Source organism: Podarcis liolepis (genome assembly GCF_965112155.1).
Source record: "Podarcis liolepis genome assembly, chromosome: 5".
Lineage (NCBI taxonomy): Eukaryota > Metazoa > Chordata > Lepidosauria > Squamata > Lacertidae > Podarcis > Podarcis liolepis.
The window spans coordinates 29,753,997-29,778,098 of record NC_139556.1 but is presented as its reverse complement, the minus strand read 5'-3'; the positions used below and the strand labels follow the sequence as shown (position 1 = coordinate 29,778,098).

Genomic DNA, 24,102 nt, shown 5'->3' with positions numbered 1-24,102 from the left:
GTTATAATGGGCCCCTTTGTGGAGATGGAACAAGAGGAAAGTTCTGCCCGTCACATAGAGCATCCAGTGTGACTCTCCCCCTTTTGCTACTCCCAGGCACCAAGGTCCCTTTTGGTGCTGGAGGAGAGGAGGAGGAGGCGGGGAAAGAGAGGGAAGCTCAACTCAGGATGGAACTGCTGGTGCTGCTCAATGCCCTGGCGACTCGGCTGCTTTTTGCCTTGCACTCCCTGCTTGGAGTCTGGAGAGTGACCAAAGTTATGGAGGAGCCCAAATACTGGCTGCTGGCATTGCTCAATCTCCCGCTCTGCATAGAAACAGTGCTCACACTCAAGTTTAAGCAAGGCAGAGGCTACAAATGGTAAGCAATTCTCTCCTGGTCTCTCTCTGCCTGCCTGCCTGTTTCTTTACATCTGCTTCCTATCAGCATCTATGAACCGGGCTCTTATTAGAGCTTACAGCCTTTGTCTTTTGCAATGGTTTATCGTCCCCTCCCCCAAACTCCATCCCCAGCCCTCCAGCTTGTCCCATTCTAGTTCAGTAGAGTTTCCTTCCTTCTTTCCTTCCGTTCTCTTTCTCTCTTTCTCTTCTTTGGAATAAGGTTTTTCTGAATCAAACTTTCTCCTGGAAATACAATGGAAATGCTGCAGCACTTTCCGACTCAGGTTCAGAAGCACTTGCTTGTCTTTATTGCTGGTTGGGAAGGCTAAGCAACTAAGGGGACACCGCAGCTATTTGCATTTCGCCACAGAGAGCAAGAAGGGTGGCAGATCAGGATGACACAAAGCGTGAGGCAGAGGAGAAGCACCAATGCCTGTGCTGAAGGGGGACGGGGGGGGGGGGCTTGCAGAAGAAGCAACAAGTCCAGAAAAAAAAGTGTGTGCAGACAGAAGGCTTGAGTTCATTTGAGCAATAGCTTATCAGGTGGCAAGTTTATATGGGGGGGTCAAAATTTTAGCAACACAGTGGATTTGTAGAATTCAGTATAATTCAGACTGTGGCTAAAATGATCCCCTCCTCCTGCTATGACATATGACTGGTATTGATCCAGTTCCCATAGGAGTTGATTTCTTTATGTATTATAAGACACTGTGCCCCGTTGCAACAAAGGCAAGTGAGAGCCAACGGGGAAATGTAGAGTCAGCAAAATCAAGAAATGTACGGATTGCCTCCCCAGCGTTCTGTGCAACTCCAGACTTTTTCAACCAAGACACTTCCCTTGCTTTGGAAATCGTGAAGTGATTAAACTGAAGAGTCGCCTTAGTGTACAATTTTGCTTGGAGCACTGTGGAGGATCCAGTGCAATTGCACCGAGCATCCTCTGTTCATTTCACAACTCAGAAATTGCAAGGAAGGCGGTCTTTCCAGAGAAGCAATTATTTGGCAATGCCGCGTAGTCTAGAGAAACGGTTACGTGCATTACGACATGTATGGAATGCAACTTCCAGCAGCAGATGCTTTCAGGCAGTTTAATGAACGATGGCATGGTTAAAAGAGAAAAAGGCAGTAAGATTTGTTAACAAATCTTGGCTCAGCCAAACCACACACCTAAAGCTAGCTTGTGCCAAACTGCTAACAGTGTAGCAGCCTACCTTTGTGAAGGCTGGTTCTTCTTTCTTACCATGGTGAAAAGTATGGCATCTTTGCTCTCCTCTGACTTCACTAGATTTCATCTAGCAGGTCATAAGCCACAACAAGCTCCAATCTGACCTAAGGGGGAATCACACAACCACCAGTTGCTTTGTTTAAGGAAATAAGCAAAAGACGGAGAGGGGCCCATTTCACACAAGCTTCCCCATCTCTTGATTTCTCAACAACTAACTATGTGAACTGGCTCATTTAAACATCTCCCTGATTTCTTGAGGCAAGCCAATATGAGAATACTACCTTTGGGTAGGGTTGCAAGAGAAATCTGGTTCACATTTACAACCAAATCTATCGAATTTCTACTTTCTGAAAGAAGATGAGAACTGAAACATAGCCATCCTTAAAAATTTACAATCATCTGTATTTTGTGATGCAGCTCTACAATGTTTCACAAAATGTGCCTATTTGTGGGAAATGAACACAATATACAAACTTGCATTGTTATTATTGGAATTCGCTTGTAAAAATGTTCATGTTAGTTAAAACAGCCCACAAAATGTTTTTATTAGTAGAAATTCGCAATATAGTACTGAAGAACTTTCGTAAGGATTTCATGCAGAATTATGGAGAACTGAATTTCAGATTGGAAAAAAATGAGAAATGGATAGAACTACAATGGACAGATTGATTGTTGTTAGCCGCCCTGAGCCCGGCTTTGGCTGGGGAGGGCGGGATATAAATAAAAATTATTATTATTATTATTATTATTCTTCCATCCCTACTTGGAGGTTTTCTTTTTTGACTATGTGATTCCTAGTCCAGTTTGCTTTTTTCCTAAGCAAAGTTTTTTGTTTTCTCATTCACGCCAAAGGGGAAAACCTAGGGCTTGTGAGCCCATTAAACGGTCCTTTTTCAAGCCACAGTGAAATGTGTACAGAAGTACTCGCCAGTGATGCATATGTCATGTCATCAGCTGATGCTTTGGCTCTCTGACTTCATTCCCCAAAAATGAAAAGAGTTTCCTATTACTTGGGTGTATCTTTGGAAACTAGCCCTGTTTTGGTTTATCAAATCCGCATGACATACAATTGTTTGTCTGATAGAACATGCAGATCTCTCTGTCCACTTCTGTGCACCCACGATATGGTCCTGTGATGAATTTAAGCAGAGGTGAGGAGCTGGACTGCTACTTGTGATGAGGCAGTGCCAGCTGTGAAGGCTTCACCTGGGAACTTCATGGGTCTTCTGCAGACCCTTTGCAGGATCCAAGGAGGAAACTCCTATGGGGAAGGGGAAGTTTCTGCAGGGTTTTTATTATGCCAAGTTACCATTCCTATGAGTTGGGTATGCATATCGAAGGCACAAATCTCTTTGCTCACAAAAGAAAAAGGGAGACTTTCCAGTGCTATAATTTATGCACATTAGTGTACAGATTTTCTACAGTTTAATCTTGAAAATATTCAAGGGTGGCCTTGAGAATCTTGGCCTACCACCCAACTCAGAAAAATCTGGAATGGCACTGCAGGATGATATCAAGGAGCTGCCTGAGCTCCTGGCAAAGGTAGGCAGGATTTGGCAAGAGAACATGACTCCCAAACAGAGAAAGAGAGCAGAGTCAATCTTGGGGATAAGGGTATGTGAGCTTCATTACCTACAAACCCCAAAATCTGGGATCCCCTTGAAACTGGTGCCAAAGTTTTGTAATTGTTTTGTAGCAAAACCCCTGCTATTTGTAGCACCCCACATGCGTTTTACCTTTACCTTTACCATAGACATGCAGGCCAACTGGAGCCCATGAAACTGTCCTTCTTCAAGCCAGTTGGCCTGCATGTCTATGGTAAAGGTAAAGGTAAAGGTAAAAAGGTAAAGGTAAAGGTAAAGGTAAAGGTAAACCAGAGGCTTGCGACCCTCACCTCTTCCCTTGTGAGCCCCACCTGGGATGTTGGTTTTTGCCTGCCTTAGCTTCCTAGAGCATACCTCCCACTACTCCCTCTCCCTCAGAGCCCAACTTGTTCTGGCCTGAAACCAGTTGCTGTCAGTCCTGGCAGACCACAGCTACAACGTCCTGAAAGAGAAAGATTTGAGGAAGACCCTGCTGTTTCTAAGAAACTGGAGAACAAGAGACAACAGATGGGTGTAACCCCCAATCCAACAGTCTTTCTGAGAATGCCTTTTAAAGAATCTGCCATATAAATGAATGGGTACCATTCACTCATATGGGGAAAAAATAACATGCTGCACTTCAGGTACTATTTTGCTAGCAACAAAACCAGCCTGTTACAACCGAAAAGGACACAGTATCCCTCTTTACTCTGGGTCTTCCCTCTGAGATATGGGCCCCCTCTTCACCTCCGCATGCAGCATCACGACTGACCTTTCGCTAATTGCAAATAAAGATATATGCCTTTCTTATTGCTTAACGAAAAGGCTGGAGAGATGGTGATGAATTAGTTCTTAATGACAGACACTGGGAGGAAAGAATATAGTGCGGCTGGCCAAGAATGTTTTCTCAAGATGTCTTCTTTTGAAGAGATAGCTTGAGCCAAAGTCAGTTGGCTGAAGACAACTTCATTAGATCAGCATCGGTCCCTGGCCAGCTGGAAGAATTTTTCATACACTGAAATCCTAGTGGGGAAGCCGTCATCCAGTGCAGAGTGAGTTCCCCGCCACAATTGCTTCTCAGCTTGGACACCTGCTTTATATTGCGGCAATCAGAGGGAAACAAGTTGCATGGCTTCCTTATTGAAAGGCTGGAGAGAAAATCCATTCCTAGGAACAATGATATAGTAAGTGATCAAAAAGAAAGAAAGAACAGGGATGTTACAGCAATTTGGAAGTTTAAAAAAAGAGCAGCAGCCTTGATCATGATAGCAAACACAGTACAGTGGTACCTAGATTTACAACCATAATCCATTCCGGTGGTCTGTTTGTAAACCGAAACAGGTTGTAACCCAAGGTGCGCTTTCGCCAATGGGGCCTCCGAAAAAAAATGTGTTCGTAATAATAAAAAAAAGGGTTGTAATCCAAAAAAAGGTTGCAAACCGGGACACACACTTCCGGGTTTGAAGTGTTTGTAATCCAAAACGTATGCAAACCAAGATGTATGCAAACCAAGGTACCACTGTATTTTATTATTTAAGCTACCCATATAGTGCTGAATTACTGTAGTTTCTAAGCAGCGGTAGAGAAGTAGCATAAAGAACTTACAGTGTTGGCAGTTCCGTTTGACTGGGACTTTTCCTTTGTGTATGCTAACTTGAAGATATTTTGCACATGCTGATTCAAGACTATTTATTATGCTTCCAAAATTTGGCTGAAAAGGTTTAGCAAGGGCTGGGGTGGTGACAGAGGGCATTGACAATGGACAATGGAGGTAGTATACCACAGAGGGTGGGTCAGGCTGACTTGTGGGAGCAAGGGCTAGTTCATTCATTCATAAACTGTTTTCTAAAAGACTGCGTACATCCAAACATTCAAATTGCATGGCTTCCCCAGAGAATCTTGGGAACCGTAGTTTACCCATCACAATTTCCAGCACCCTTAACAAACTATAGTTCCCATGTGTCCGGGGCGGGGGGGGGGAGAGTGCTTTAAATGTACAGTCAGTACATAGCCTAAGGCCAGGGCAGCTCATATAGTAAATGTAAATCGAACTTGGAAAAGCATTGGGTAAACTATCAGTGCTAAAGATTACATCAGAGCAGTTAAACCCAAAATAAAACCACATCCCAAGAAAAGATTGAACCAGAAGTGCATACCAGAATTATTGTCACAGGTTTCCTGTCGTATTTCTGTGTGTCAGATGATCAGTGTGGGTTGCTCTGTGGCAATACCAGTGATCTCTTTCCAATGAAAAAGAAACTCAAGTAGGTTCTGTATTCCTGGAACTCCTCACTGCTCAGAAAAGTGGGGGTAAGCAGAACAATAATGTGTTGTTGTTGTTGTTTTATGAGCCTCAGAATTGTTGCTGTTGTTGTTGTCTGAAGATGCAGCCGCAGCCACCACTTCAAAAAGTAGGGGAGCATTCGGCATACAAACTCCCCTGAAAATCAGAGTTTCAACAAATATTTTTTTTTGGGGGGGGGAATAATACCATAGAGTATCGTTCAAAACAGAACGGAATCCCCGTTTCTTTTTCTTCCACATGGCGTCACATGATATTTATCCAACCCATCACTTCATTGTTTTGACAGAAGAAAATGATAGATTGTGCAATTCTGGCTAAGCTTGGTAAATCCAGTTTCTTTTTATTCCTTCCCAGGTTTTCCCCAGCAATATTCATCTACCTGATTAGCATAGTGCCTTCACTGTGGCTTCTGGAGCTTCATTTTGGGAGTCAGGTATTGTTCTTTCCTACAGCATATGATGGCGATGGGTGGGTGTACAGGCTGGGGTGGTGAGCCAAGCTGCTCCAGGCAGCTAAATTTGGGCACCATTAAAGGGTGTGATTTGAATTTTCTACCTGAGGTATTGAAACGTCAGCCCCCAACACAGAACACTTGTATTTATATATTTATATACCCAACTGTCAGGGGTACAGGGACAGAGGCACAGGGAAGGCAGGAAATGGAGAGCGATGGAGAGGAATCCCAGGATAGCGAGGAAGAGGATAGCAATGACGCAGGGGATTCCATGAGTCTCTCCAGCGAATCAGAGGATTCCCAGAAGGGGGCGCCTGTGGTAAGGGCAAGGGGAGCCCCAGGGGGAAAGTGTCAGGAGCGGGGGGCCAGCAGGGGACCCCAAAGCGGCAGCTGGGAATCAGGGCCAGCCTCCCCACCAGAGCGCAGCGAAGGAGGGGGAGGTTCCAGTGTGTCAGAGGGAGCAGCTCCGGCGACAGAGAAAGGGGAGGGATCAGAGCAAGCCGTTCTCCCGGAAGGGGAGGAAAGCAGTGAGGGGAGTAGCATAACTGTCAAAAGGAAGGTCAGAAGTTGGGCGCGCGCGCCAAGTTCAAATGAGGAGGCGCGCGGGAGAACAGGGAGCCCGGAGGAGGAGGGGCCAGGACCCAAAGCCCGCAGGAGGGGGCAGGAGCAGTCTGGAGACTCCGCTTCAGGAGAAAGCAGGAGGGGAGGAACCCCGGCGGGCAGAAAGACCCTGCGGAAAAGGAAAGAGAGAAAAAGGTGGAGCAGCGTTAGCTTATTAAACTGGTGTAGGGGAGGGACCGATTCAGAGGGGACTTCTAACGTCTAAGGCTAAGAGACACGGGGCTGCGCACCTCGGTTGTGGAACCAATAATGAACTGCAATAAACATCCTTGTATATAAGAAGAACTTGGCGTTGGTCTTTTGTGAGCTGAGACCTGAGGCAGCCCTGATACCAACAAATAGCTGTGCTCGGCAAGAGAGGGCGTCATGCAGATACCATCTTACCAGGAAGTCCATTCTGTATGATTTTGGGATCAGGCCTTTACTGTGGTGGCCCCTGTTGTTTCGAATTGCCTCCCATCACATATCAGACTCAGGCCATCTCTGTTGTCCTTTCTGGCATCTCTTGAAGACTTTCCTCATTCAACAAGCCTTGTAGGAAGCAATTAATAAGTGAAGCGAATAATTTATTGATACACCGTTAAGAAACCCCATAATAAATCATGCAAATAATTAAGCTTGGATTCAGTAATACAGCCAAATAAGACTCAACAATCCTATATGCCAGTGATGGGGATCCCATAATCCAGAAGTCAGAGTCTGCATCTGCAAGGCAACAGGTTCCCCACTTACCTGGACGTAAGTCCCATTGATCTGCATAGGGATTACTTTGACTGAGCAGACATCCACAGGATTGCACTGTAAGTGATGCAAATTAAGAGAGATTGTACAAACTGGCTTGTGTTGCATTTCTTACACAGGCAACAAAAGCCAGCTTTTATTAGTTTTATTACAGAATCTGGATTACAGAATTTTTCATTTTCCACCTATTATACGCAATCATAGTTATAAGATGGAGCTCTACGTTTAGTAAAGGGGAAAATTTACATATTTCTAATAGCTTGCTGGTGTTATAGGCAGTGCATGAGAAGAAACAACTTCAGTCCCTGGTTGCAGGAGTTAACCTCCTGCTGCATGTGGAATTAATTAAGAGGGTTACCAACCCAGAAAGACATCTGGGCATAAGTGTTATGATGTCACTGAAATCACAGTCCGTCTCTTGGTAGTATGTTAGACATCGCTGAGAGATTTTCATGCACTATCACTACTTAGAATCCCATTAAACATTGCAATTTGTGCTCCATTTACATTTCTCCTTTTCTTGCTTTATTACACATGACCGACTACGATTATATTAATGTCATTTTCCTTGCTCATTGCCACGGCTCATTTACACTTGACATTCAGTACTTCAGTAAATCGCAGTATACACAGTTGCGTGGCATTATATCAATGTTCGGACCAGTACATCAAGGTCACATAAACAGGAAAATTCAAGCACAACCCAACAACTGTGGATTCAGAAATAAGCTCCACAGTGTGGAATGAGGCTTATTCCTAGACAAGTGTGCACAGAATTGCAGTCTAACAGAACAAACCTATGTACACTTATTGGGGAGCAAGCTCTACAGAACTCAGTGGGACTTATGTCCAGGTTGTGTACACACAATGCCTTTAAAACACATTTCAAGCCCATGGCTTCTTCCAAAGAATCCTTACAACAGTAGTTTACTCTTTGCAAAGCTACAATTCCCAGCAGTCTAAACAAACTACAGATCCCAGGATTCTTTGGAGAAAGTCACATGTTTAAATGTATGCTGTGTACACAGCCATACTTCTGTATAAATATCCATTGGGTTATGCTGTAAGTCATGAATGACTGAATGATATTTTATAAAGAACTATTTAAGCATATACAGTGGTACCTCGGGTTACATACGCTTCAGGTTACATACGCTTCAGGTTACAGACTCTGCTAACCCAGAAAAAGTGCTTCAGGTTAAGAACTTTGCTTCAGGATGAGAACAGAAATCGTGCTCCGGCGGCACGGCAGCAGCAGGAGGCCCCATTAGCTAAAGTGGTGCTTCAGGTTAAGAACAGTTTCAGGTTAAGTACGGACCTCCAGAATGAATTAAGTACTTAACCCGAGGTACCACTGTATTATATATTGCAGTTTGTCCAGAGACCCGAAGAACACATGTAGAGAGTTGTTCAACTCTGTCCACAGGAGATCTACAGCAGAGGCAGATTTAGGGAAGTGCGGCCTAGGGGGTGTTGCAGGGCGTTGCAACTATGACGTAATAAATTGAGCAGAAAGGAAGGCAAGAGGTGGGGGAGGGAGCTGCTGAAATTTGAAGTACCAAAGTCCGCCCCTGTCTACAGTCACATCACAGGCATGGTTCCTTTGAAACCTGTCCCGATGCATTCAACGGCATTTAGTTCCAAATAGGTGTGCTTAGAATCGCAGACCTAGCTATATAAATTTCTTTATGGAATGTTTTCAAGTTCAGCTGGTCTTCTCTTTTGTAAACCTAACATTATTAAGAAACTTGAGGAATTAAGAAATATGTTGATTTAGCAAACCTGAAGTGCATGCATCAACTGACTTCTATGAATATGTGATGTAATGAATAGCTGCCTATAGGTTGAACAGAAGAAAACAGCCAGCGACCGAAGGCATCTGAGCAAGCATCTTGTGGTCCAAGGGTGGGGACAGGCCAGATGTGCCTGCAGCTAGATTTCATCCAGCCCTTTGGGTGACCTCCATTGATCAGCTGCTCAGTGGGGAGCGCCAAGGTCCAGTGATCTACTCTTTAGATGCATGGTTAAATTACTCAAGCCTGTTCTGAATGAAATTTTGAATTATTGTCCAGTGTCTCTTATTCTGAATTTTAATTTCCTGTACACCCCACCAATATGTTACAATGTTATAAAGACATAGGATGCTGCAGATTTTTTAAAAAGCTTTTTACAAACTTGTTTTTTCTGGAGAAAATGGAAGGTGAAACTTGAGTGGAGGTACTAAGAATTAAACTTATGCCTCTATTTCCATGGGAAATAGCTTTGTTTTTGTGGTTTTGTATGGGTATGTGATTGTGTATGAGCCTGTGTGCATCTTAAGGATGTATGATTGTGTATGGGTCTACTGACCCCTGAAAGTTGCCCCACCATGACAATGCAGTTGTTGACCTGAAAAGAGTTACCCACCACTGTTCTAGACATTAGTGCCCAGCCTTCACGAATGTGCAACCTCCAAGATCCCACTGATCAAAATCAGGATGCTTGTTTTTTGATCCTGAGGTCTCACGGGAGCTAACTGACTTGTGCGAGAGCATGAGCCCAAAAGATGAGCAACTTTGGTCAGTTGTCACGAGCCAGCTGTCTCATGCCAGAGCACTGGACTACAAAATGGGACATGCCAGGACCCAATCAGAAGCTGAGATGGCTTCTTTAATTCCAGGATCTGCTGCTCAATTTAGGACAGTTGAGGGGTATGCAATTGGCCTGTTTTTAGTACATGTGGGTCACCAGTCATCAACATCAATAGAGCATTTTCTAAGACATCAGCATCTATTGAGTAACATCTTTTGAAATCAAGGAAAAATACAGTATTGTAAGAGCACACAATATTGAATGGTTGTTATTCTTGGACACTTTTCATGCTACTTTCCCCTACAAAGCCTTCTGGAAATGTATGCAGTAAAACATATTAGTGGAAGCATATATATATATATATATATATATATATATATATATATATATGCAGGTTTTGGTGTCTTCGGGTGTCTTCCCGTGTAAGAGTTGGGGTGTCTAGGCGACGTTTCGACGAGGTCTCACTCGTCATCTTCAGGCTGGTGCTTTCGGCTTCTTGTTACTGGAACAGAGCAGGATCTCAGTGTTTGAGTTCCTATAAATACTGTTGAGGGGGTGTGGTGTATAGCCTCTAACGTTCTGGGCAGAGAGGAAGTTCCCAGGTTAGTGTGCCTTTTCTTCTTTTGTTCCTTAATTACTTGAGGGATATCTTGAGTGATTTCTTGAGTGATATTCTGAGTACCACTTAGGTGGGTCATTAAGTGTGGATTAGTTGCTAAAGCTTTCGTGTCTTGACCTCTTGAGCTTGTGAAGAGTTTTTCTGAGAAGATGGCTGTACTGCACTTAGTTTTGCTTGTTCTCAGAAAAACTCTTCACAAGCTCAAGAGGTCAAGACACGAAAGCTTTAGCAACTAATCCACACTTAATGACCCACCTAAGTGGTACTCAGAATATCACTCAAGAAATCACTCAAGATATCCCTCAAGTAATTAAGGAACAAAAGAAGAAAAGGCACACTAACCTGGGAACTTCCTCTCTGCCCAGAACGTTAGAGGCTATACACCACACCCCCTCAACAGTATTTATAGGAACTCAAACACTGAGATCCTGCTCTGTTCCAGTAACAAGAAGCCGAAAGCACCAGCCTGAAGATGACGAGTGAGACCTCGTCGAAACGTCGCCTAGACACCCCAACTCTTACACGGGAAGACACCCGAAGACACCAAAACCTGCATTCCTGTACCCGTGAAAATCTACGAAAGCATATATATATATATATATATATCCAGATTCTGAGAGTCTCCAGTGATGCCAGATGTTAGAAATAGGCTAAACAGAGTGTTGGGTATGGCAGTTATAGAAAAAATTACAGCTTATTGAATTCAGAAAAGCTGGAAGAATTGCTGAATCTTTCCCAAGTAAAATGGTCTTCATTTGTTTTAGATAAGCGCTTGGTTTTTCATGCATTAGTGCAGATGAGGGGGGAGTTTGGTTTATTCTAAAAATTGTGGTATGGGATATTTCCATTGCGCATGCAAAGTCCATTTATTGTACGTTTAAAAATTCATCTGTCATATTATTAATAATAAAAAAGAAAAGGCCACGTTTTTATAACCTCATGAATGAATCAAGTCGACTGCATAACTGAGAGAGAGCAAGAGAGATGAATAATAAGCATCTCATTTCAATAAAATAAAGCAGCTACTTTAAGCTCTCTTCAAGTATGGAAGGCTCTCCCATGTTGAAGTTGGAGTGGGTCTCTGCTGGCGAAGCTGCAGGCTTGAGCTAGCCCCATGCCACACACAACTATTCTTGTACATAGAGGTTTCTCTTCAGATGTTCCCACTCAGCACAGGAACTTCCTGGGGCAGGCTAACTCAGCAGCACAACCTCACTCCTTCTATCTACGAGAATTCTCCCCCCTGAGTAACATCTGAAGAGGGCCAAACAGTTCAGTTTTCTCTTTGTTAATGGTAACCAGGTTTGCACACCACACTAACCCAAACCATGGTTTAACATCAACATGCGAGTGTGCGGACTCCCAGAGATGAATCTGCAACCTCTTTGGTCCTTTTTTTGCTGCCATGCTGCACTGAGCAAAGCCACGGTTTTGCTGGCTATCCAAATGGGACTTGTGGTTAAGATCTCTCCTCAGCAGCAGTTGGCAGGGCTGAGCAGGATGGTTAGTAAGGCAAGAGCTTAACCATAACTTCAGATGACACAGTGAGGCAAACATTGGCTTAGCTCAGTGCGGCACAGCAGTTGAAAGGCCAGAGAGGAGCAAAGTGATTGCAAACGTTTCCCAGAGCCCACATGCTTACACATTCTCTATAAGCTGAGATTCACTTAGGGTGATGTGCAAACCAGGCCATTATGTACACAGCTGCGAGATATATATATATATATATATATATATATATATATATATATATATATATATATATATGCTTTCGTAGATTTTCACGGGTACAGGAATGCAGGTTTTGGTGTCTTCGGGTGTCTTCCCGTGTAAGAGTTGGGGTGTCTAGGCGACGTTTCGACGAGGTCTCACTCGTCATCTTCAGGCTGGTGCTTTCGGCTTCTTGTTACTGGAACAGAGCTCTGTTCCAGTAACAAGAAGCCGAAAGCACCAGCCTGAAGATGACGAGTGAGACCTCGTCGAAACGTCGCCTAGACACCCCAACTCTTACACGGGAAGACACCCGAAGACACCAAAACCTGCATATATATATATATATATATATTCTCACATTGTAAAACATGTTCCAAGAGGTAACTAGCAATTATAGGACTGCTTTGTTTCTGGTAAAGCAATTGCAGTCTTGACTTCATTCCAAGTGTTTCGTTGCATAGCTATGGGAGAACTGCATGGCATTAAATGTGTGTGTATGTGTGCAAGTAGGATGAAGGTTTTTTAAACAGTCAGATTGCATCAATAGGTTTTTAAGAATGCAAATCCGCACCAATGGGGAATTTTCTTCCAAGGCGAACACTAGCTTTAGAGGAGGAATTTTCCTCACAACTGTAACAGGAGATGAATTGGTTAATTTCTTTCTTCTTGTCTGTTCTGATACTGTTACTTGTCAGTTTTTTTCCTTTTTAAAATTTACTTTAAATGCAAAGACACATTTAATGTCATAACTAGTTTGAGGTTCACAATGACTACAACTTATATGTGGCTAAACAAAAGGCAGTTCTAGAGAACCGGGGACTCCTTCCAGCAACACAATTGACACTCGTCTCTAGAGTTTACAAGCAAAGCAAATATAAAACATGTATTGTAATTCCCTCTTGACAAGAGAATGTGCACTGAAATTGCAGCTTACCTTTGACCCTGTCGTAGCAGAAAATCTCAGTCTGCTGGCAGCAGTTCTAAATATATAAGGAGATAAAGGGGAGATTAAATTAAATGTTGCTTTGTTAAAAACCTAACCATGGCACATTTTTGAGGATACAAGGAGAGACAGACCTTCATGCCTCAAAATGCCTGTTTTGACTTGAAAACGAAGTCTGAGTGGAGAGAGAGAGAGAGAGAGAGAGAGAGAGAGAGAGAGAGAGAGAAATCAAATAATCTTCTTCCTGAAACAAGATCAAAATGTCTACATGGTCAGGTGTACTTTCACAAACCTGTTTGAAGTTGATCAGCAGATGCAGGTCTCAAAGTATTTGAGAATCACAGAATTACATTCATTCAGAGATAGATAGATAGATAGACAGACAGAGAGAGAGGCAGGCAGGCAGGCAGAGAGACAGAGAGACAGACAGGCAGATGGGAGAGTACATTTGCTCAACCCAAGGTGGTATAGCGGGTGTCATGCCTGCCCAATCCTAGTCCCTGGCTCCCCTTAAAGCCTTGGCTGTTATCATGGGTGCCAACTTGAATAAAATATTGGGGGGGGGGGAGGTAAGCCCTGCCCCGCATAATCAATCACAAGACATGGCACATGCACACCATTTGAATGGCAATGTCCATCAACTTTGGGGGAGGGACCCCTCAAATATTTTATGGGGGTGGGGCTGAAGGGACCTCAGCCCCTAGGAGTTGGCTCCTATTTCTGAGAGGATTCACAGTCTTTTAATATACAAAATATGGGGCCCCCAGTGCCCTAACTTCACTCATCCGTTCTGTTCAGTTTACAATATAATCTGTGTTTAGTAAAGTGGTGTGAGGTACGCCTGTGAGTAGCTGAATGAAATTTCAGGTTTCCAGCTGGAAACCAATGGATACTTTGGTAAAATAAAACAACTCAGTATGCAGCATTCAGAGAGTTCATAATGCTGTGCATATATTACATCATTAATCTTTACAACCAACTTGTAAATTTGATCAGTATTTATTATCCCGTTATTGCAAATGAGGAGTAGAGACTGAGGCTTGCTTAAGGTTATTCTAATGAATCTATGGCAGAAGGGAGAGCTGAACCGAAACTTCTTGGTCACAACTTAACAGCCCCAAGTTCTGCACGTTTAATCAGAAGCAAAGGCCTCCAATACTCAATGGGCCTTACTTCTAGAAAAGTGTGCATAGGATTGCAGCCTAGGTCTCTCAGTTTTTGACATCTGCCTTACTTCCGAAGCATACTGCATGCAAATGTGAAAGGGTGAGAGAGATAAGAGACATACATCTGCTCTTCCTTGGAAGAAATGTGAGAGGAGCAAACTATTCTGTTGCTTGCAACTCAGTCAAAAATTCCAGAATGAACTTCTTATTGGCCTGAAATGAGAGATTGTTAGGAAGATAGGTTATAATAATAATAATAATTTATTATTTCTACCCCGCCCAACTGGCTTGGTTTCTCCAGCCAATCTTTAAAAAACCTCATCCAGTTTTCCACTTTAGATGTTTTTAATGGTCTCCTCCAGTTAAATAATGAACAAGTCAATGAGAGTCAAATTCAGTTTTCAACCACACATCCTTTTTTTTGGTGCAGAAGGATTGCTGCCCTGCATTCAAATGACTTTTAAGGTTTACCTCCCTTGCCTTTCCTCACAATCTTTATGCAATAAAAAATATTGTTTGTCAGTTGCTGTTCTGAAGATATTCACAGGGGCCCTTCTTACATCATGTGTGTGCCAAATGAGTTCCTTCCTGCCTGTAATCTGAGAAGCCTGGAGGGAGGAGGAGCCTATGCTGTTGCTCCTCCCACCCCAGTGTGGATCATTTCGAAACGGGGACAATGCTGCCATTTGGACTCTTTCCACATGTTCTGGGGTTTCTCATGTTACCTGAACAGTGTAGGAGGGTCCACACATTACAGCAGTGTTAAGCAATATGGGTTATTTTAATTAATGTCTATACAGAATTAGAGACTGATTTATCCCCTGAATTGAATTTTTATTGCAGGCTTGCCATAATGAATCGGATATGCGGCCATTCACTCCAAAATATGAACCCGCTTATCAAAGCAAGGCCATAGATGGTCCCATAATAGGAACGGTAAGCAGGGTCTCATGAAATGACAGCATCTACTTAATTCTTGAAATGTTGGTGTCTGAACTATCTTGAATTCTACTACTGCGAACTGTGTTGTATTATCAGTTGTGAGGTCTTCTAAGACACCTACTTTTAAAAGAGTGTCCTTAAGTTGTGCAATGACGCTGTGGCAGATAATGTCACACAAATGCAATATCTCAAGGGTTTAGCATTACAAGAATGAGCCAAACCTCCCCTTGAAGTCACATGCTCATCCTCTGGTACGGCCCTAAAGAGACCACACTTCCACTTCTTTTTAGATTAATCACAGTTTATAGTGATTCAACTGTGATTAATCTTAACTCCGGTTAGTGAAAACAAGACAGCTTCATAAACAATGGTTTGAAGTACTGTATGCTTGTTTCCACTAATTATTGTCCAGATGTTTTGGGACTACAATTCCCATCATCCCTGACCACTGGTCCTGTTAGCTAGGGATGATGGGAGTTGTAGTCCCAAAACATTTGGAGGGCTAAGTTTGGCCATGCCTGGTCTAGGGTTTTCCCCCTTCAACATTTGTGGCAATAACAATACAGCTTCCTCTCATTATTAATCCATTTCTATGTTTAGCAAATTACTTCCTTGGCATTATCAAGGCACTATCTATAATATGTATTATAAAATGGAATAAAGTGTGTATCAAAGTTGGTTAGGCTGGGTCTTATATCTGTCCTTATATCCCTCTTTAGCCAAGATGATTGTAATTAGAAATGCTGTTGGCTTCTTTGCCCCCCCCTTCCCCCAGCATGAAGAAGTAAATTCTTTACTTTGTGGCGAGGTGAAAGCAATCAAATATCTCTTTCCATTCAAGCCATATTACGCCGAAAGCATTTGGTCTGGAAAACTGGGTCATTTCAAGGATCTGTGAACCACAAACCTCTGGCACCAAGTCAAGAAGTGCTGCCAGGATGCATACCCCTTTATAGCCCTCAAATGTCCACAAATGCAGTGAATGAGCCAAAAGCGGCTAGGAGCAGATTCTGCCCCTGCACACTAAAAAGCATGTTTCCTCTGCGTATCTTCCTTTGTGTATCTTCCTATCTGGGAGCGGCCACTGAACTGGAAGTGGCTGCCAAGAACACATAACACCGGTCTTGAAAGACCTACATTGGCTCCCAGTACGTTTCCGAGCACAATTCAAAGTGTTGGTGCTGACCTTTAAAGGGCCTCGGTCCAGTATACCGGTCCAGGATACCTGAAGTATACCTCCATCTTTCTGCCCGGACACTGAGATCCAGCGCCGAGGGCCTTCTGGCGGTTCCCTCGCTGTGAGAAGCCAAGTTACAGAGAACCAGGCAGAGGGCCTTCTCAGTAGTGTCACCCGCCCTGTGGAACGCCCTCCCACCAGATGTCAAAGAGAAAAACAACTACCAGACTTTTAGAAGATATCTGAAGGCAACCCTGTTTAGGGAAGCTTTTAATGTTTAACAGATTATTGTATTTTAATATTTTGTTGGAAGCTGCCCAGAGTGGCTGGGGAAACCCAGCCAGATGGGCAGGGTCTAAATTATAATTATAATTATTTTTATTATTTAGGCAGAGCTCCACACGATCAGGAACCCTGAAAAAGCAGGATTAGGAATATAGGAATCTGCTTTGTACTAAGGCAGGTCACTGGTCCTTGGGAAGATAGGAACTGTAGTCCTAAAATTTCTAAGGCTAGGGCTACTCTTAGTGGTGGAGCAAATGTCAAGTTGTATTCCTGGGATTTCAGCATCACTGAGAAAGACCCCCAACCTGAGACCTTAAGCAGCCATTCTTGGTCAGAGCAGATGATACTGAGGTAGCCGGGCCTATGGACTCAGAACAAGGCACCTTCATGCACTGTCAGACTTCATGCAACTGTCAAAAGCCAACCCATCTTACATTCAGATTGTCATGAGGCCAGGACAACATGAACAGACCTCATCTTCCACACCTACCATGCACTGAACAGTCATGTGAATTGGCCTCTAGTGGCAGAACACCGCCAAGCTTCCTTTGGATAGCATTTGCTGAGTCCAACATATTGGGTTTTTTTAGAAGTGCTGAAAACCATCTGTCCTGGTTCAGGTATAGGGATGAGGAAGAAATCTGATCCAGTTCACATTTAAAGGCAAACCTACCTAATTAGCACAATATTGGAAATGAAACACAAAATTTGCACTTCATCGAATTTTGCAATGTAGTTCCTGAGCCAAGTAATTTGTACATACTCCCCAAGGAACCCAGAGTGGCAAACAGACCCACAATTTACAAACAGAAATATTCTAAATGAGTTAAAACTTTCTAAAAGCAATTACGGTTGAAAACATTCTTAAAGCAGTTACAACTATAAACCTTGTTCCATCCAGCGATATCAGGGTTAGTTGTGCATCTAAATGCATCTATTAATAAAAGTAACATATTAAAGGCATCATTATTCGCGGATATTTCTTCACAAAAATGTATATTTTAAGCAAAATTGCATACAAAAATATGTATTGACACTAAAATGCTGATATTTTTGAGGAGGATTTAAAATGTGGAAGTGTGGAGAATTGTAATTAAGATTGGACTAATGAGAGACAGGGGACGCGGGTGGTGCTGTGGGTAAAACCTCAGCGCCTAGGACTTGCCGATCGCATGGTCGGCGGTTCAAATCCCCGTGGCGGGGTGCGCTCCCGTCGTTTGGTCCCAGCACCTGCCAACCTAGCAGTTCGAAAGCACCTCCGGGTGCAAGTAGATAAATAGGGACTGCTTACCAGCGGGAAGGTAAACGGCGTTTCCGTGTGCTGCGCTGGCTCGCCAGATGCAGCTTGTCACGCTGGCCACGTGACCTGGAAGTGTCTGCGGACAGCGCTGGCTCCCGGCCTATAGAGTGAGATGAGCGCACAACCCTAGAGCCTGTCAAGACTGGCCCGTACGGGCAGGGGTACCTTTACCTTTACCTTTAATGAGAGACAGGACTTGACCGAATCACGCATCCCTACTCCTGTATCTGTTCATATTTCCCACAGTTCCTATGTTGATGCTTGTTTTTATGGCTCTTTGCAACAGGCCATAGAATTTGTCAACACAATCTCCGCTGTGTGTGAGTCAGTTTGGATGCTTGGTCTCCACCAGACCTTCCTACTGCTGCTTATCATTGGGAGATGGCTTCTTCCCATTGGGGGTGAAATCACCCGGGACCAGTTGTCGCAGCTCCTTCTTATGTTTGTGGGGACTGCAGCAGACATACTTGAATTCACAAGTGAGACCATGGAAATTGAGAACGTAAGGTAGGTGATTTGGTAGAACACCAATTATTTTGGAGGCCTTGGTGATGTCAGTCCCTGAAGAACTTCACCTGAAAATTCAAGATGTTCTTCAGATAAATAGGAAGAGGCAATTTTTGTCTAAGTAGGATTGTGAATTTAAGAATTGCAGTGTTCTGTAGCCCTTTGCAAATGAAAGGCATCCAGCTAAATAACAATAAAAGAAAGTTAGGCATTCCTGAGTTTTACCGAACAGCAATGCTACAAAAGCTAATCTCAACTGACTTCTTCCTTTGCTTTCAATGGGATTTAGCTGTAGCTAATTTATTGCGGTGTGAGATTTCAGAGGCAATACCTACATTATTAGGTGCATGGAGTGATAACACAGATAGCGTATTTCTCTATCTCTCTGCCCACTTACCTATGTTAGACTAATGCAACATCTGCATTACATAGAGATTTAGTCATTAGCTTCTGATCAGCACCTGCAGACAGCAGAAGTGGGAACAGGGGAATATTGTAGCACACAACAATGACATCTGCAAAGGGTAATGGAACAAACTTGTTTCCTGTTGATTATATATGAGAGGCTCCTAGACTTCTGCCTTTTTCAGCAGTACTGCTTCTAAGCAAAATGTCTCATTCCAGAATTGCTGAATTACAGTGGTTTACAGCATTCCGGATTCAGCAAATATCTGAAATTATGCAAATGGAAACGTTCACATGTGAATGCTGTCAACCCCAGAGAAATGTTACAAAAATAAGGAATCTCAGGGGTGTACCCGTCACAGACAGGGAATGTTGATAGCCACCTATTGTCAGCACTCACTCATGGATTTCCCAAAGCAGGAATCAATTTTTAGGCATACACAAAACATATTTGGGTTTGGCAATATTTGCATGCAGTAATTCTCCTGATTTTGAACATTCACAGTAACATGCATAATAGTACTTCCAAGCAGTAATCAGCTGCTACATCATTGTCTAATGCGTAGGCTGGCTCAAGAACACATTCAAGACAGGGAGAGTTTGGGGCACTAGTCAAAAACATTATTTCACAGTTGGGTATTTGATACTACGTATTTGAAACTGCTGGGAGGCGGGTGGCGCTGTGGGTTAAACCACAGAGCCTAGGACTTGCTGATTGGAAGGTTGGCGGTTTGAATCCCCACGACGGGATGAGCTCCCAGCTCCTGCCAACCTAGCAGTTCAAAAGCACGAAGTGCAAGTAGATAAATAGGTACCGCTCTGGTGGGAAGGTAAACGGCGTTTCCGTGCGCTGCTATGGTTCTCCAGAAGCAGCTTAGTCATGCTGGCCACATGACCCGGAAGCTGTACACCGGCTCCCTCAGCCAATAAAGCGAGATGAGTGCCGCAACCCCAGAGACGGTCACGACTGGACCTAATGGTCAGGGGTCCCTTTACCTTTATCTTTATTTGAAGCTGCTGCTAGTATCTATCTAAGATAGCTAACTAATTTAATTGCTGTTATATCATTGTTTCATTTGTTATTTGATTGTTGTCTCTATTGTCCATTTGGTATTGCACTTTATTGCATTTTTGTTGCTTGATAAAAGGGGAAGGGTGCAAATATTTTAATAAATTGCAACAGTCACTACATGTGCCTCTAGGACTGAGATGCCCCAGTGTAAGGGAAAATGCAAAACAGAGCCGCTCCAAAGAACTTGCTGATAGCTCAATCCTATGCAAGTCTATTCAGAAGCAAGCCCCGTTTAATTCAACGAAACTTACTTCTGAGCAGACCTGCATAGGAGTCTGCTATAAGAGACCATTAGGGGCATTATATCTTTGTTCAGGAATCCCAGGCCCTGACCTGTATAGAACATGCTTTGTCCCCTGCATATACCACTGACTGCCTTATCACCACCTCACAAGTTCCCCATCTCCAATTAGTCTCTGAGCTATATTTTCACTTTGCACTAGGCAGGAGGATACAGGCCAGAAGCTGAATGCTGCCCATAGGATATTATCTGGTCATTCCTCATCCTGAGATTCTGAGCACAAGGGTCTGGGAGACATTACTGTAACCATGCTAGAATGCCATAAAAGTCACAAATGCCAATCAAACTCTTGGGCTGCAGTTTTGCTAATGGGTCCTGCCAACACACACGGAAGCATGGATTTATTTAAAAAACAAACCCTTAATCGGATGTCTTGTTTTCAGGCTGGATTGTTTTATAGTATGTTTTGGTTAATAACTGGGTCTTGTAAAATATCCTTAACATTATTTCTATACCTGGATTGGATTCCATTAATTTTCTCACTACAGTGGTACCTCGGGTTACAGACATTTCAGGTTACAGACGCTTCAGGTTACAGACTCCACTAACCCAGAAATAGTACCTCGGGTTAAGAACTTTGCTTCAGGATGAGAACAGAAATCGTGCTCCGGCGGCGTGGCAGCAGCATAAGGCCCCATTAGCTAAAGTGGTGCTTCAGGTTAAGAACAGTTTCAGGTTAAGAATGGAGCTCCAGAACGAATTAAGTTCTTAACCCGAGGTACCACTGTATTGAGGGGTCCTAAGAAGTTCCCAGCCCCATGAGCTGGACTTGGTTGCATTTTAATATGATGGCATTCCATATGCTTTGGATGGATTGCTTTTTAAATGTATGTCAATCATTTTTGTTAATTTTAGGACCAACCGCGCTGTCGTGTATGCAATCCTAGCCGTATGGACTTGGAGCATGCTGCAGTTTCCCCTGGATCTTGCAGGTGAGGGACAGTAACAAATTCCAAGGATTTAACTCCAGAGTTTAAGGAGGGGGTTATCCTACATGCCACTAAATAAAGAAAAAACCCTCTCCATTGAAACCTTGATTAGCAAGGACTAACTCCCCCCACCAGAAGCTTAGGCCACTCTGACTTCCTGAAAAGTAACATAAGCCAATGGGAACAACTGCCTTCTTGTCTCGTGAAAAGTTCTGGGTTGCTGGCATCTGTCTAAAGCCCTTTACAAGAAGCTATCACTTAGCTGAGATGGCAAAGTTCACATGTGGCACTAAAGTGGATTTCTGCAGATCCCAGAAGTGTAGTCTCTACACTGGCATTTACATGTGAAATGTAATATGGGAGTAAAAGCATACCTGCAGTTCTGCACTGAAGATAGCAAATCACAGAAGTTGCCACACCTGAGATCATAAACTGCTGGCTCATGTAATCTCACTTCTGTGAATGAAAGCTTTGGATGCAGGAGAAATTCAGTTCAGTTCTCATTTAAAGGTGAACCAACCTAATTCACACTTCCAAAACAATACACTAGTTGAAACTCTGCCACCCTTAAAAATTCACACTTCTCTGAATTTTCCAATCAGTTCTCCAGTTTTGAAAAATAATAACAATATATTAGTGAAAACAAAATACTAAAAATCATTTTATTAGGTAACCTAGCTTTGCAAAAATGTGTATATTAAGCAAAATTGCATGCAAGCTTAGTCAGAAAATTTGCATGAAAATGCCGGTGAATGTTCATGAGGACTTCATATGATGCTTCACTTGATGTTACTGCAATAATAGCAATGGTCTTCCTTGTTTGTAGTGCAACATGTTGGCTGCGGTCGCCCAGGCTCCTCAAAGAGGGTCTTCAGTTTGCTTCTTTGCAGATACAGTGCAGACCTGTGGAACATTGGGATCAGCTTGTTCATTCAAGACGGCCCTTTCCTCGTGGTGCGCTTGATACTGATGGGCTATTTCCAAGTCATTAACCAGATGCTGGTGTTTTTCACAGCTAAGAATATCTTAATTGTGATGCTACAACTATACCGTCTAGTAGTGTTATCATTAGACTTCCACGCTTCCCTTCGGAATCGGCCAAACAGCCGGAAAGGAGGAGTTGGCTGTTGCCCATGTGAGCCCAACACTATCAGCCTTCCACCCAGCAACTGTGATACCGATGAAAGGGAGCGTCCTTCAGTTGCTCTGGAGGATTCTTCATCAGTCACCGTTGACGGCCTGTGAGCTCAGATCTCCTTTTCATGATGTTCAGTCATTTCCTCCCTTGGCTACATAGAAAGGGGACTGGCATATCAGAGGCAGTCTGATATATTTCCTGTCCGCTTCAAGATGAATATTTGATTCTCGGAAGCAAGAGGAAGTGTTGGAGCAGCAAACTTGCTTGAATGGAAATGTTGCAATCCTACTGATTTAAGTAGGCAGGCACTAAATCCACAGTATATTTATTTAATGGGATTTAAATAGAGGTAGTTTTTCAGATGCGTTGGAGTACTTCGCTATTGACTCTTAAAGACACTGAGCTATCAGAATATTTGCCTATAGTATGGTAGAGAAACTATTTACCTCTCTGGGGAATCACTTCAACTGTGACAACGGCATGCAAGTGTTTATGAATGAAATAACACATCCCTTCCACTCATCTGATGTGGAAACATTATACAGTCAATGAATGCAAGAACTGTTTTAGTATTATGCCTCTCTTGACTAGATCGATAATAATGGTGGTGTTTATTCCATGTAGGAATGTGAAAAGACCATGCAGTTCTTTCTTTCAGATACAGCCAAGCAAGACATTTCCCCCAAAATCTTGCTCAGCATTTCATCAACATCATGCCTGGTTTAACCCCACAGCAAATTCACTTTCTTGAAGAATTTTATAACAGTTGTTTTATACAAAGGTACAGGTACTTGTCCTTTTCACAATATCAGGTCATTTTAGGAGACCACCAATCTGTGATAGCTTTTACCTTCTCAATGTGGTTCCGACTGCTGGGGAATCAATAAGAGTCAATTATTTTTTATGGACAGTCTGCATGAAAACTGATGATAGAAACACCAGATGTTGAAGTTATCTAGTGCACATCTGGTTCTCTGTGAGCATTGTGTGAATTTCCCTCAGGATCTGGTCAACAAATGAAATTGTGAAAAGTTGTTTTCACATATCCTCAGACTTTGAAAAGAAATGTTGAATTAGCAAATGGATTATATGAACGAAGTGGGGTGGAATATTCAGTACTGTAATCACTGTTGTAAAGGTTGCATGCTTACATATTTTTATTTTTTGCCAAATGTTTGCAAAGAAAAAAATAAATAAATGTCCAGATAACACAGACATTTCCCCCTGCTCAAGGTACTCCCAAATCCACATTTGTCTAGATATTGTGAAGTGGGGGAGGGGGGCTTGCAAAGGGCCATGCTGGGCTATTGTTTTTTGCAAAGCCCCTTCCACAGCTGAGCTTGCTTCTGGTTTGGTGCCACAGGTTTCCCATCTCTGCTGTACAGGATGGTTGTAAAAAAATGAAATTTTGTGCTGAGTCATGTTAGGCTTATTTGAGTGAGATTCTGGAATTGCTTCCTTCCAGTCAGCTGCCTCAGAGGGAAGGTAGCTCTGTGGTGTATCTGGAATTATTAACAACAGCAATTTTGAGGGTTGTATTTCCTCCAGTCACTGGATAATGCTATCCCACTTGGCTTGAATTGACTTCTTTACCCAGTACACAATCTAAAATTATATCTCCAGCTTTGCTCATATAAAAACTGCAGTGTCTGTCATTACTTCTGCTCTTTACCTAACAAGGAACCTGTGTTTTTTACTTAAGGAAAGGCTGGAGGCAGAGTAACTGC

The 24,102-nt window shown here is 43.0% G+C and overlaps 1 protein-coding gene across 1 annotated transcript; it reads left to right on the top strand.

The window, feature by feature from the left end:
- TMEM26 (transmembrane protein 26) lies at positions 1–23,590 on the top strand. The gene is made up of 6 exons (XM_083502799.1): positions 1–358; positions 5,846–5,924; positions 15,163–15,255; positions 18,310–18,530; positions 21,164–21,240; positions 22,064–23,590. The coding sequence occupies exons 1-6, from the start codon at positions 168–170 to the stop codon at positions 22,480–22,482; spliced, it is 1,080 nt and encodes a 359-aa protein (XP_083358925.1). The 5' UTR covers positions 1–167; the 3' UTR covers positions 22,483–23,590.
- Positions 23,591–24,102: the final 512 nt, after the last annotated feature.

Bases quoted from the DNA above. Each gene is read 5' to 3' on its own strand.
- TMEM26 (XM_083502799.1), top strand. From the start codon at position 168: ATGGAACTGCTGGTGCTGCTCAATGCCCTGGCGACTCGGCTGCTTTTT. The intron at 18,531-21,163 runs GTAGGTGATTTG...TGTTAATTTTAG, and splicing joins ATGGAAATTGAGAACGTAAG to GACCAACCGCGCTGTCGTGT. The intron at 21,241-22,063 runs GTGAGGGACAGT...CCTTGTTTGTAG, and splicing joins GTTTCCCCTGGATCTTGCAG to TGCAACATGTTGGCTGCGGT.